At 32.2% G+C, this 14,349-nt stretch overlaps 2 protein-coding genes across 2 annotated transcripts in view; one reads left to right on the top strand and one right to left on the bottom strand.

Moving 5' to 3' along the window:
* The window catches only part of LOC133183620 (thioredoxin-like protein 4A), a 137,697-nt gene that overhangs the window by 4,565 nt on the left and 118,783 nt on the right, over positions 1–14,349 (top strand). The gene's annotated exons all lie outside the window — the stretch shown is intronic.
* Positions 1,637–11,371, bottom strand: LOC133183586 (solute carrier family 49 member 4 homolog). The gene is made up of 12 exons (XM_061318529.1): positions 10,905–11,371; positions 10,379–10,469; positions 9,553–9,716; positions 9,369–9,441; positions 9,208–9,272; positions 8,990–9,043; positions 8,070–8,196; positions 6,149–6,251; positions 4,342–4,409; positions 4,041–4,159; positions 2,056–2,238; positions 1,637–1,832 (listed from the first exon to the last, which is right to left on the bottom strand). The coding sequence occupies exons 1-12, from the start codon at positions 11,224–11,226 to the stop codon at positions 1,657–1,659; spliced, it is 1,545 nt and encodes a 514-aa protein (XP_061174513.1). The 5' UTR covers positions 11,227–11,371; the 3' UTR covers positions 1,637–1,656.

The raw sequence follows: 14,349 nt of genomic DNA, 5'->3' as shown, positions 1-14,349 counted from the left end.
GCATACTCTACTAACTAGACAGTGATTCCTTAAATGCTACACCATATGTGATGTTAGCTTTTATTTGTTACAGCAATGTGTTCTTAATAATATGTTTATGCTTGTGCTTCGTGCTGTCAATGAAATCTTTATATAACATGCAGAATCAATAATATTAATCTTTCTCCTTCAAAGCAAGTATGATGGAGTCAAGTTTAAGTATAGCTTTATTCAAGCTCTTATTAATCTCTGGTAATGTGTGTTCAAAATATGTGCAGATGTTTACTTTCAATCAATGTTATTCACTTTCTACGGTAAGTATACCGAACATGTACATTGGAGTTATCACGTCACGAAAATACTATTTTGACATCATCATACAGGTATATATTTCTTGATGTTCCGTTAAATGCTTTTAAAACATGTTATCAAACAATATCCAGGCCTTTTCAAATACCCATCTTTTATACATGTAGGCCTATATTGTTGTAACCGTAAGTGGAACTCTTTAGTAAATAAAATATTAAATATAAAAATAAAATAGCAAACTTGGCTTAAAGTTGTAAACAACCTCTAGTTATAAATGACCAACCCAGGTAAGTGGATTTCTCTTCATAAAACCAATTGTTCCAGTCAGACACCTGAACTGGGTAATCTTCCCAGGCTACATTTTTTCCATCAAACTTGTCTGTTTTTCTTCTTATAACGCTTAGGTCTACTGAGATTTACAGCGGTACTGGGCAGTGCAGACATGTTTGTATGTGACTTACTCAGATTCTCACTCACTCTGTGCAAAATTTATTTGTGCAGGTGAGGTACTCAAATTCTCTTGTTCTTTCACTCTATGTTATGGAGTCACTGTCTCTTTCGCTAAATCATTCTGAGTTTCTTTCATGTCTCTATCATTATCTTCTGCAAATGACCCATGACTGCTTTGTTTAAGAGTCTTCAACTCACGCTGACATCTTTTAAAGTCTTAAGTGAGGTCTTGCAGCACTTGTCTTAAATCTGAAATCTATGAACTCAGTATAATCTCACTCAAAGGAGGGGACAAAGAGGGAAGATCGACTCTTGACATAAGTTTACGTCTAGCACCTTAACTAGAACTTAAACTATCAACTTTTGGGGCTGATATAGGTCTTATTATACTATTAAAATCTGCATTTAGTTACTTATTTCGTTTTTCTTCAGAGATACTGGTCACGGCACTAAAAATTATGTAACAGGAAAGGAGGAAACATATGACTGGACCGGGAAAACCCTGGTCCCTACACCACTAGTCAGGTGTTCTACCAACTGAGCTACCCAGACCAATATCTATGGTCCAAACCATCACATTGTACCAGGGAAAATGATGATATGAATATATCCATTTGAACCACATGTGGATTTTAATCTCCGTAAAGGAAAACGTTACTCATTTATTTTCTCCAGTTTCAAAGGTAGTTTTAAATCTCTTCTTTCTCTTTGGCTATGCATTCCTATGAAGTGTAAGTATGTGACACTGAGAAATATACCGATAAATTAGATCAGAGATTTTGTTCTAGACCCATAATTTGTTCATAAATATAATTATTCATCTTCGATACATATCAATTCCAGATCCTCGAAATCAGAATTCAGAATCAACTAGTTTTTTTTTAAAGATAAAAATGGAGGCATTATGATATTTTTTTATCATGAATTCTTGTATAAATTCTGCTTGACTACAGTCGTTGTTTCTGGGTGACCAGTCTCCGTTTTGTTTACATTCAAATCTATATCAGTTCTAGTGTACCGCTCTGGAAATATGAACAGAAAAGTCAAAGATACACCGATACTGCCTACCAATGTCCAGTTCATCCAGGCTGTGCCTAGAAAACAAAGAAATATTCAGAAATAAAGTATTGAAATTTTTTGGCATATCTTTTTGAAGAAAAATTTTAACTTCTTTTCAAAGAAACAGCAAAAAAAAAAAAAAAAAATTCTGGAGGAAAAATGATTAAAACTAAACAACAGATCTGTCATTTAAGTAAATGTCTATTCATACATTTGGATTAAAAAAACTTGTTTTCATTATTTGTTTCTGACACCTACCTATATCTGGTATTTGAAGTAATAATAAATATAGAATTCCAATTGCGCTGGAGAGACACGTCAGAAATCCGCACGCTACCCCTTCTGACACGGGGAAAGCTGCCTCTGCGCCAAGTTCATACAACAGAGGGGTGAATCCATTAAAAAACATCCCTCCAAAAATGATTGAGACATAAACTTGCTCTGAAATTCAAATATACTTTCATCTATTAATTCATCAATTAATAAAATAAAATAACAAACACGTCAAATTTCATTGTCAGATCTGTTTACAAGTAATAAAATTTACATTAGGCATATGTTTAAAGCAATATGAGCTGCAACTTTGATGTCAGAAATTTTTGTTGCAAAATTGTAATTAACTGTTTCAATGATAGAAAAAAGAACGTTTATAAACTTCTTGTTCATATTTGTGATAGAAAAACTATTTATAAGCTTTGAATGAAGCAAAATTCCATTATTGTCGTCCTGTACAATATTTCTTATATAATACTGTTTATTTGATTGTACAGAATCCTTTATTCTGAAACAATTTGATACTTTATTTCTGTCTCATTGATCAAAAAGGTTTAAATTACATACAAATTTATCATAATAACACAATTCAACGGCAAAATAAAATCCTCAAAAATGCAGCTCATATTGCTTTAAAAGGTAGTAATTTATATTTAGTATAAATATCATTTCTGCTTGAACTTTCAGTAAGGCGTGATATTCTCGACTATACATAATTAGCGTCTCTCAAATAGTGACCTAGATTCTCATTGGTTGCCAGATTAGCTCATCAATACTGAAATTTACAAAGCTTTTCATTCACGGGTGAAATACACATGGAATAAATATGGTTCAGACGTCAACGAGTGACGCAGGGAACCAATTACATCGTTTCTTACAGTAAAGAGATGTGGCTTATGTCATCTTTGTTTGTTACCAACAATCTTAAGTTGCTAATGTTATTAATTTCTTAACCAATGAGAATCTAGGTGTCACGCCTTACTGAAAGTTCAAGCAGAAATGATATTTGTACTAATAAAGTATTACTGGCAATTTTCCTATTGTAGCTTATTAAGGTTAAATATTATCCCATCTATTTGTGCTCTTGAGTTTAGCAATTTTCACATTTGATTTTGTATTCATTTACAACAAGCTTGTTTTAAATTCAGCAAATATTAAAATAGAATCTATAAAAGTAATAAAATGAAATACAAATGTATTAATGTAAAGGAATACCACTTATTTATCAATACTTCTCAGTTTACTTTATTTTATTGTATATTAAGAAATACTATATCTTTTCATTTTTGTTTGCTTCGTTTGTTTTTTATGTTTATTTTTTGGTTTTGAAAGAAAATACGTGATATTTATTAGCAAGCTTACTCTCCATAAATTCAATATTTAAAATTGAACAAGCCTTTGTCCTCTTTTAAAAAAATAATCGCAAATCCCCTACATTTGACACTATCTAAAGAAATTAGGCTAATTATCTTTATCAATTTATGATATACATGTACATTGTATTTTGTAAATTATAATTTTTCTGTACTATATGTACACATAAGCAGTTTTCAAGAGATTATAGAAAACTTACTACCATAGAGACAGAAATTTGTCTTTATTATATCAACAAATACTGTAAATCACTTTTTATTCCCGAGGACTTTATTTTGGCGTAATTACGCGACACAATGTGCTCGCGAAAATTTCATTTTCATGTATATTAGTATTCCTAAAGATTATATAGAGCAATAACCAAAATTCGTGAATATTCTGTCTCGCTAATAGAGTCAATGACTATCTCGCGAAAATAAAGTGTCGCGAAAATTTAGTGATCTACAGTAGTCTTTTGTGTTATCTAGAAAATAAGATGGAGGGTCCCCATATCTTAATGCATCATATTTTCTTCTTATCGGCTCAAAGGTGCTCATAAGTGTAGTAGCATACATGTACATGTATCTAGAAATAGAATATTCAGTCATATAACCTACCTGTGGAAAACGGTATAATCTTGACTCTCAAAAGTGTGAACCATAAAAATGATAATCCAGCCGCAGCCAACATTACCATACTAATAAGTTTCATATGCTTCATGAACATATCAGAAAATCTAAAATTAAAAAATCATTTTGTGAAGGTTGCATTTTTGACAATCTAAAAGTTCCATAAGAAATTTTGCACTATAAACAGTATTGCATTTCAATATAACTTATTGGCTATTCCGTTAGCCACACTATCCATGAGTATTTAAAAAAATGGGTAAGTAAAAATCATAGGGAATTCATGGATTACCTTCCAACTGCTAGACCTGCAACACAACCTGCTATCATTGAGTAAAAACCAATCCATCCAACCTCTGTCTAAACCAAAAAATAGGACAGATTAAAAAGGATAAAAATGAATCTATAGTAAGTCATCAACTTTAACAGAATCGGCATTCATACAAAATTAAAATATTCGAACAATATTTCATTTAAAATAATAATTCTTAAATTGTAGCAGGGTTGGCAAAAAAATCAGGAGTATTCATATTTCCCAGGACTGTTGGAAATACGGATATTTCTTGTTAAATATTAGGAAATAAGGAAGAGCTACATCTATACTTATATATTTCATTAATATCTAATCACCGTCCCTAGTTAAAAATCCTTGGCTATCTTGTAATGCATTAAGGATTAACTGTCTAGTTTTTTATGCCCCAGTAATCGAAGATTCGCAGGCATATCGTTTTTGCCCTGTCCGTTCATCTGTCTGTCAGTCTGCCTGTCTGTTTGACTGTCTGTTTGTTCGCAAAAACTTTAACCTTGCCAACAACTTTTCTTTTGATTGGTTTGAGCTATGGCTTTCATATTTCACATGTGTATTCCTTGTGACAAGACCTTTCTTTCGGTACCATCATATTTGACCTTTTGACCTTGACCTTGGAGTTTGACCCACTTTTGCAAAATTTTATGAGACCTTAACCTTGGCCATTACTTTTTGAAAAATTGGTGCTTGGGCTTTCAAACTTTACATGTGTATTTCTTGTGATAAGGCCTTTCTTCGTATACCAACAACTTTGACTCTTTAACCTTGGAGTTTGACCTACTTTTGAAAAACTTTAACCTTGGCCATAACTTTTAAACAGTTATTGCTATGGCTCTCATACTTCACATGTGTATGCCTTGTGAAAAGACCTTCCCTTGGATATCAAAAACTTTTACCTTTTGACCTTGAACTTGAAAAACTTTAACCTTGGCCATAACATTTTAACAGTTAGTGTATCTGTGTAAAGTTCCATAAACTTTAACTGAAGAAGGATCTGAGAAATTTGTTAAATTTAGAGTGTGGTGTAAATGTCACATATACGAAGAGGCCCTTCAGCTCTTCTCCAAGTAATTATCTCTCAAAACAGGAACAAAAACTGTCAATTAAGAGCCAATTTGTTTAAAAAAAACATGTTTGACTGTAATAACCACGGTCTTAGAAGGATTAAAACAAGTTTATTTTGTTCTTGTGTTTATAATTGATAAACTTCTTAATTTTACAAAGCTAAAAACAAACTCCAGTTAGAAAACTTGAATTTTGTTCTTAACATACAGCCATGGAAACATACTCTGCTGCAGAATGATTATGGGTAGGGGACCTGGACTCCTTAAGACATGTTCAATGCTATACATTTTATGTTTTCATGTTTACTTTCTATATTTTATTCAAGAATTTGATATAACATTGAAGAAATAAAGAAACCTTAACTTATAATTCTCAGTATTTCCCAATATTCTTCAGATCATAGAAAATTTGTAGTACAGTAAAACGATTTTAAGGAAGTCACGTGGACCTCAAATTTTGCTTCCTAAAAACCGAGATGCTCTATATTCGTTTATGCAACACAGTTAAACACAGTAAAAGTCTTCTACGGGATTTGTAAAAATTTCTTTTAATCGAAATTTCCTTATTAGCGAGTTCTTTATAAACGAGTATTGTTGTATTTACCAGGAAGGGAAATACTGGTATTTCCCGGCCAACCATGTTGAACAATAAGGACACTTTCTCTGGTGAAATTGATTTTTTTTCGAAAAAAGTTATCTGATGCCGCACAATTTATGGTTATTCTTACCTGTCCAATTCCTACAGGTTTCAGAATAACACCAAGGACCGATCCCCAGGCTCCATATACTGGTATACCATAGACCAGTCCTATACACCACATTGATTTGCTCCTTACCAGATAAAAGAAATGATTACATTTGTCTTACATCTATATTTTTTTTTTTTGATAAATTATATGAATATATGAACACTACAATATTTCAAAAACGACATGCGTTGTTTGCAGGATGCATTTTTAGATGATTAAACCTGAAAAACCAATATAATTGGCCGTCTTGTTTCATCCAATTTAAACATTATTGAAATCTTGCAATCAATATATAAAGTTGATTGAATTTTTAGGAAATCAATTTTTTCTTGATCAGTGTGCCTTCCGAAATTTTGTTGCATTCATCTAAAAATTGCATTGAATTGCTATTTTTTAGAAGAGATATAATGTTTGCCATGATTGTAGCATAACATCTCATAACATCTCAACTTTTCGATATAACTCTCCGGCAACTGTCAAGATAAAGAAAGACATACAGACAGAAGAATAGCAGAAATAACAACACACAGAGATTGTGACATTTAGCTTTAAATCAAAGTCTAACTTAGATAATGAGAATTATCATACATGTATTTGTTTAAACAGGGGTAGCTAGACTAAGGAATATGGTATTTGGTTCTAAAAAAAATCCTCATACACTACAAAAACGTTTTATTAAGCCTAACATACGTCGCCCTCGTGGCGCAGTGGTTACAGCGTCTTCTCTAGAGTCGCGGTGTAAGGAGCTAATCCTTACTCCGCGGGTTCGAATCCCAGTGCGGGACGCGGAGACCGATCCTTCGGATGAGACCGTTTAAACTGAGATCCCATGTCACAGTAGGTGCTTTCACGAAAAAGATCCCTCACTGCTCAATGGCCCTGAGTGCCGAGTATAGGTCCCAATTTGCAGCCCTCCACCGGCAAGTGGTGGCGTCTCTATATGAGTGAAAATTTATCCAGAGGGACGTTAAACAACAAATAAACAAACAAAAAAATCTAACACACTTTTGTGAAAATAAAAAAAACCCCTCTTTTTAAAGAAATGTTTTGCTGCTACAAAAAGATGCAAACACAGTATAAGATGAATTTTGTTACTTTACCGTAGTTTTTGTAAACTTTAATGATATTTTAATTTGTAGCAGGATGTTAGTCTCCTTTGGCATGGAGAAAAGCCTAAATACCACTCTGATTGCTATAAATAAAGTTTTCTGGGAACGTTTCTTGAATTAGATTCCATTCACACTGGAGTGTTCATCACATGTCTATTTTAGTTGTTGACTTGTTTTGAGCAAGGGTCTTCTTTATTCGACTTTTTTAGAATTTTTTCATGTGGATTTTAACCAGGACTGTTTCCCCGGTGCATAGGAGTAGAAAATGCATTGTGTTTAAGAGACTCTCTCATGTTCTGAAACAAACACACATGGTAGTAACATCTTTCGAACTCTCTTTCTGTTGAAAAATAAATATAACGAAGAGTGTCAAGTTTATTTTTGAGTTCATTTGAACGATTTTTGAAAATAATAGTTTAATTCACATTACTCAAAACACTCCCTTGATAAAAACAAAGTTTGAAATCTTTGAGGTCGATTAAAGAAGAACATTGGTCAAAATATGCCAGCGACTTTAAAAAAAGGAAAGGAGTCGAGATGCATTAATACTTAATTCCAAAATTGGTCTCTAAAAACTTAACTCATAGCATGCCTTGTCGCATTGGAGCAGTGTATTGTGAAAAAATGAAGAAATGTAGTACTACAATGTAGAATATCAATAATGAATACAAAAACTAGAACAATTTTGCTCTTGTTCGCACCTTTGTCTATCAGCATAACTATTTTTTCAAAAATGTTTATATAAATTGTTTACAAAAGTATACTAAACTCATTAAATTTTGATCTCTTACCGAACAATGTTCAATAAAGCCTTCCTATACTCAACACGCTGTGTTGAAGCTGACACACTTGGTGGAGTGGGAGGTTTTGATGGCATTAAAAGACTTCCTAAAAATAAAAGTCCCGCCACAGCAAATTCTAAAAGGGAAAACATTATTCTTTAAAACCAAAATCTTCTAAAATATTTATTAACTATTTCTATACCCAAGGTTTGGAGATTATTTTGATATTAGTTTAGAAAAAAGTTTTGATCAGAGTGCAGTTCTTTATTGGAAATGTTGGTCAAATGGTGTTTTGAAAGTTGAAGTGGAGATGTTTTAAACTATGTTTCGTTTTTTTTTAAAACTACATATACATGTATATTATATATCGTCAAGATATTTTAAAAAATTTTGCAATTATTGATGATATATCACGTATACAAGCATTAAATTACGAAAAAAGAGACATGTAGTTATGTAATGCATTTGGTTCAAAAAGTGTGTTATGGACGTGTTTTCTATACTACGATACGGTTAAAAAAAACTCAAACAATCAAGAATTGAATAAGTTTTGTTCATTTTCTTAATGAATGCTCTGATTTGGTTTTTCGTTTGTAAAGCACATTTATAGAATTGGTAGAAAATCTTAACAGGACTGATCAACATTAAAAAAAATACTTTTAAGAAATTCTAAATCAAGACATTCTAATAATGTTCATTGTCAACATTTTAATAGCAACTTTGGAAAATGCTACAGGATTTGAGAATGTGAAATACTGTGATTGCTGGAATATTAGAGCAAAGGTTGCAGCGAATATAAGGAAAGGAAGTCTATGTATTAAGAACAAAAATGCAAGGAGTGGTGTGATTTGATGTGCGATATAATATTAATTTCATCTTCAAGAAAAGTTTTTTTTACTGTTGTATTATATATATTTCAAATTACTTACCGTAATACATAAAGTGCATAATGTCTTGACGCATATGTGTAAAGTTAACCAATTCTGCAATGAGAATAGATCTTACTTTTTTTTTCACATTTGCATAATATCGGACTGACATGCTTTATATGAAGTTGTCTCAATCCAATTTTGTTTAAAACACACAAAAATACATAATGAATTAAATGAAAAACAAACTTTTGTCGTCTTTATCATTTTTTATATACCTAGAGATGAATTTGATGCGTTTCTAAAATTATCTGTTGTTGTTACATCTAGATTCTCTGCTAAGCTGAAAACAAAAAGAACATATACTTTTTTATATATGATCAGAAAGGAAATCTATTAATTGGAATTATATGTCAGGTAACAGATCAAAAGAATATACCTGATGATAGTAGGTGTATAATTTTGGAAATGAGTTTTACTTTCATACTTTGGTGAATCAACCAGCTGTGGTCCTAAAATATAGAAAAAAAAATACACAACAAAAAGAAATGGTACAACAATCGTGTTAATTTAAAAAAAATATCATTATTGGTTTGATTTTTAAGGCTGAAACTGATGTTTACCAATGAGAAATGCCATGGCTGAGCCTAAGAAATTGCATACGTAAATTACAGCTGTGGCACTTGCTCTCTGGTTTGGCGGAAACCACGTGTTTGCGACCTGCGCAGGTCCTGCCCCTGGTACAGTTCCAGCCATTCCATTCAAAATAGCACATAAATTCATCAACCTGAAAATGTGAAAATACTGAACAGAATCAATCTTAAATTTCCGATCGAAGAAAGCCTTTGTCTAATATGAAGAATTATTTCCTGTTATACCAAGAAATAATTCGTTTGATCTATATCTGTTATCAATTTAATATTAGGAATGAGTTTGTTTTCTACACAAATAGAGTATTTAGCTTAATTGATATCAAAGTTTTTCCAGTATGACTGTAAATTATGAAATAATTGATTTCTTCTTGTCATTCAGGGGGAAAAATTGAGCCTAAAATGTAGAAATAAAAAATAAAAATGATTAAATTATATAATTACATGCACTAGTTATTCTTCATGTTTTATACAGTTACTGTACATGTAGTTATATTAATATTTTCAAATTGGTTTGAAAACTTTAATAAAAAGATAGCAAAGCTGGTATGCAGTCCAAATTAATACTAAATTTGCTTATTCTCCTACATACCTCAACACAGGGATTTGGGTATTCAGAGTTTGTTTGGAGAGTTGCTATTGATTTGTTTTTACAGAATGGGTCAATCAAATCATCTACGAGTAAATATTTTGATTAAAAATAAAGTGACAATTAGTGTTTAGAAGGTGCAGATTTACTCCACAAACCATGTTAACACATTTTAAATTTATATTACGTTGTAGCTGTTAACATACCTACCACGTGGCGTAAATAGGTTCATGTGTAATACACCTGACTCCTGTACCATTCAGAATCAACGCTGTACATATCAGGATAGAAACCCGTAAGCCTTTTGTAAAACAAAAGTAAAGTAGTATAAGAAAGCTAATTTGATATTTTATGCATAATTCATATATTCTAATAGCCTTCATAGGCAGAAAAATTAATGTCCAACATTGAACTTGAGCTATTTTTACTACCTCATTAAGTTATGTTCAGTTTTATATGAGTAAGGTTTTATATATATGAATGAGATAGATTATCTTTGGATAGTTACAACATTGAGAAATCTTTATCATTTACGTTTGCCTGTTATTCAAACAAAGTCCATTATCAGTTGTTGCACACAATTTTTTCTGCTTTATATGTTTCATTTATCATAATATTGCTATCTATTTCTAAAACATGAAAACACCGGAGGAAATATTGAGTGCAATCGACAATTTTCTGAATACATAACTTCCTTTCACTCCGACAAGAAAATTTATGCATGTTATATATATACCTTTTGTGTCCATAAAATAGCTGGCTGGGAAAACAGTGATGATGTATGCAATATTTCCCCAGTTGACAAACATTCCAAATTGACTGTCCTCCCACCCAAATACCACCTCTGCTGACTTGGTTATAGTTGCCCACGTATTCCAGACGGCGGCTTGTAGAAAGGAGGCTAAACCAAACACAGCAAGAACGTACCATCGTCTTTTGTAAGTTTTAACTTTACTTTTCTCCTTATTAGTAAGAAAAGGTTGTCCTTCATTGCTTGCAGCTCCGCCATCGTTTTGAACTGTTACGTTCAACGCATCATTGCGTTCACGTACCGACATAATGTTCGTAAGTATGAGAGTCAGTGGTAAATTTGCACATTCTTCATATTACATGAAGATCACACCATGGAAAAGTACATTGACACATCAACAGGAAATATGTACATTCTTCATTTCATAAAGTTGACAATATGAAAAAAAAAATTCATTGACACCTCAGGAAGAGTAGATCATTCAACATTTGTTTTGTCGATAATCGCGCTTTATGTACATCCTGTGCGCGTAGTAAACAAACTCTCAGGTGATTAAGGTCACGTGGACTGATTTTAAATATACCTGTAGTTGTTAATGATAAAATATTAACATGTACACATACAATTTGCAATAAGTATTGCTGCAAATAATCCATTACATTAAATCATTTGATATATACAAATGTAAATAGAAAACACATTCATATCTGGATCAAAAAAGCAGTGCGGTGAATTCACAATATTTTAGCATACAGTAAATATATCGTTTGATTACTATTCATAAAACATGAAACTTAAAGGTTTAAAATAAAATTCTAATTCTAAACATTTTTTAAAGATTTTCATTGAAAACCAGACAAATATGTATAAAGTATTTTTGGAATTTTAGTACATAAAGCACTTAACCATTTGCATAAAAAAATTTTGCTAGAATAAAGTTGGCAGAATGTGTTTAATTTAAAAAAAAAAATAATGAGAACGATAGTTTGTTTTCCATAGTTACAGGAGCTCAGTTTTATTTTCTCATAGAGAATTTGTATTTCCATTCTTGCAAAGGACATTTTTACGATGGCTGATATCAGCCATGTCATTCTACAGTTAAATTAAATGTAGAATGTCAGTGCTATGTACAGTTTGCTTTGTCAGGTTACTCATTGCTTGGGTAAAGTGTGTACACCGAAATTTCATCGCTGTCAAGGCACTCAAATCGCTCGGAAGATGTGAATTGTATACATTTGTTATTAATTGACGATTTACCCCTATCTGCAAAAATATAAAAACAAATCCCTGCATCTGGAAACAGCAGAAGGGACTGAAAATATGGTCAAGGAGGCAATAAAATTTTAATATGAAAGAGAAAACCTTTGGTAGGATAAAAGATATATGAGGCCAAACCTATAATATTCAATCGTCAACTTCTCTTACCTATGCAGCAATATAACCTTATCATGTGCATACGGAGTTTATATCTCTCAGTTGATTCGATACGCCAGAGCATGCTCTACGTATGAACAATTTCGAAAACGAGATAAGTTATTGACAAACAAGTTGATGAAACAAGAATATCAGCAGTCTCGTTTAAAGTCATCATTTCGTAAGTTCTATGGTCGATACAATGACCTTGTCAGCAAATACAATCTATCATTAAGTCAAATGCTGACTGACTTTTTTCATACCAATTGTTAGGCCATTATTTACACACTGAATTGCCGACGGATTTTTCCGTTATTTCCCGATCATGACAAGGAGCACAAGGCGGTTGTGACCAGTCGGCAGGGGATGCTCACTCCTCCATGGCACCTGATCCCACCTCTGATGTCTTAGAGGTCCGTGTTTGCGCTGTTCCTATTTTGTAATGTTTAATGGACTTTTGAGCTCGAATGCTTTTCGTTATCTCCACAAATTTCATTTAGAAGAATATTTGTTTGCTATTGTCCCAATTCTTCTTTGAAATGAAATACTGATATTAATTTCATAATGACTGAGTTAAAAAATTCCAGAATTCACATTTGTTGTAATTTCTGAGAATGACTGTTTCTCAGGAATATATAAATCTCAATTTTAATGAGACGTTTCAACTCTTAAGGATATGTTTTTCCCTAAAAAGCAGAGTACAGTCATGTGCCTTTCAAATATATTAATGTTTGTTAATTAATTAGTTGCTTCGTAAACGTGCAGTAACATTGATGTTAAACAGGTTGTCCAAAAGATTCGATAATTCAGTATACACGTATAGATAAAGTTAACTTCTTTTTTTTGGTCATATCACTCAATTTTGAAATTTGTTAAGGTTAAATACATGTATACAAATGTATATCAATCCTACAAATCTGATTTAATTTCAACGCATTTTTTGTTATTTATATGTAAAAAGGGCGTGTGTGACGGTACATATTGTCGTTTTGTACATATTGTCGTCGGCGACAATATGTACCTACCCTCACTGCACATATTGTCTTCCATTGGTACATATTGTCGCCGGCGACAATATGTACCGAGACGAGCTTTTTTTTCCTCCTGCAAAATGGACGACAAAATGTACAGTCAAGCACAAGCACATATTGTCGTCGGCGACAATATGTACAGTCAAGGTCGGCATATATTGTCGTCCATATATTGTTTTGCTGAATATTTACCTGAGAAAAGAAAGAGAGATTGACAAACACACATACGCACGGAGGAAAACAGACAGCATTACTCACAATACTGTAGGGAGAAAACTGTTTGGTCAGAAAATTGTGTCCAGGATTGATGTACATCACTATGACATACATAGATACCGTAATTCTTGACATATCTGATAAATCAGCTAATCTTTTCTTTCTTGTAACATATACTTGGAGATTGAATACAGGTATGGTTTTTTTGTTCAGTAGTAATGATTATTTAGCGATTATTTTTTTGCGTTATTCTTATATACGATCATGTGCCGATATAATATTATAAATATAATTTATTGTTAAAAATGATATAAGAATAACGCAAAAAATAACATATTTAGATCACCTGAACTGGAAGTTCAAGTGAGCTTCACTGATCACATTTTGTCTGACCGTCCGTCTGTCTCTAAACTATTCACAATTTTACCTTCTTCTCAAGAACTACTGGGTTAATTTCAACCAAACTTGCCACACTTGCATTCGTGCATAAAAGGGATTCAAGTTTGTTCAAATGAAGAGCCATGCCCTCTTTCAAGGGAAGTAGTGAAGAATAAGTGAAAAGTTAGTGACTTCTAAAAAATTTCTCAACATCCACTGTGTCAGAAAAGTTTAAACTTCTGTGAAAGCTTCATTGAAAATGTAGATTCAGTTTTTTTCAGATCATGCCCCTCGGGGGATAGGTGTGGCTACAATAAATGATCTATGTTTTTCATAGAATATTTAGAAAAAAAAATCTTCCAAAATCTTCTTTTCAAGAACTACTGGGTCAG

Source organism: Saccostrea echinata, unplaced genomic scaffold (genome assembly GCF_033153115.1).
Source record: "Saccostrea echinata isolate AGI-Se365-2 ecotype Australia unplaced genomic scaffold, CSIRO_AGI_Sech_v1 ptg000001l, whole genome shotgun sequence".
NCBI classification, from domain to species: domain Eukaryota; kingdom Metazoa; phylum Mollusca; class Bivalvia; order Ostreida; family Ostreidae; genus Saccostrea; species Saccostrea echinata.
Note: the sequence above shows the minus strand (reverse complement) of the source record. Positions and strands in the feature narration are given on the sequence as shown.

Coding starts and splice junctions, on each gene's coding strand:
- LOC133183586 (XM_061318529.1), bottom strand. CDS start 11,226: ATGTCGGTACGTGAACGCAATGATGCGTTGAACGTAACAGTTCAAAAC. Junction 9,717..10,378: donor GAACCTATTTACGCCACGTG/GTAGGTATGTTA, acceptor TCACATTTTCAG/GTTGATGAATTTATGTGCTA. Junction 9,044..9,207: donor CGCATCAAATTCATCTCTAG/GTATATAAAAAA, acceptor TTCTCATTGCAG/AATTGGTTAACTTTACACAT.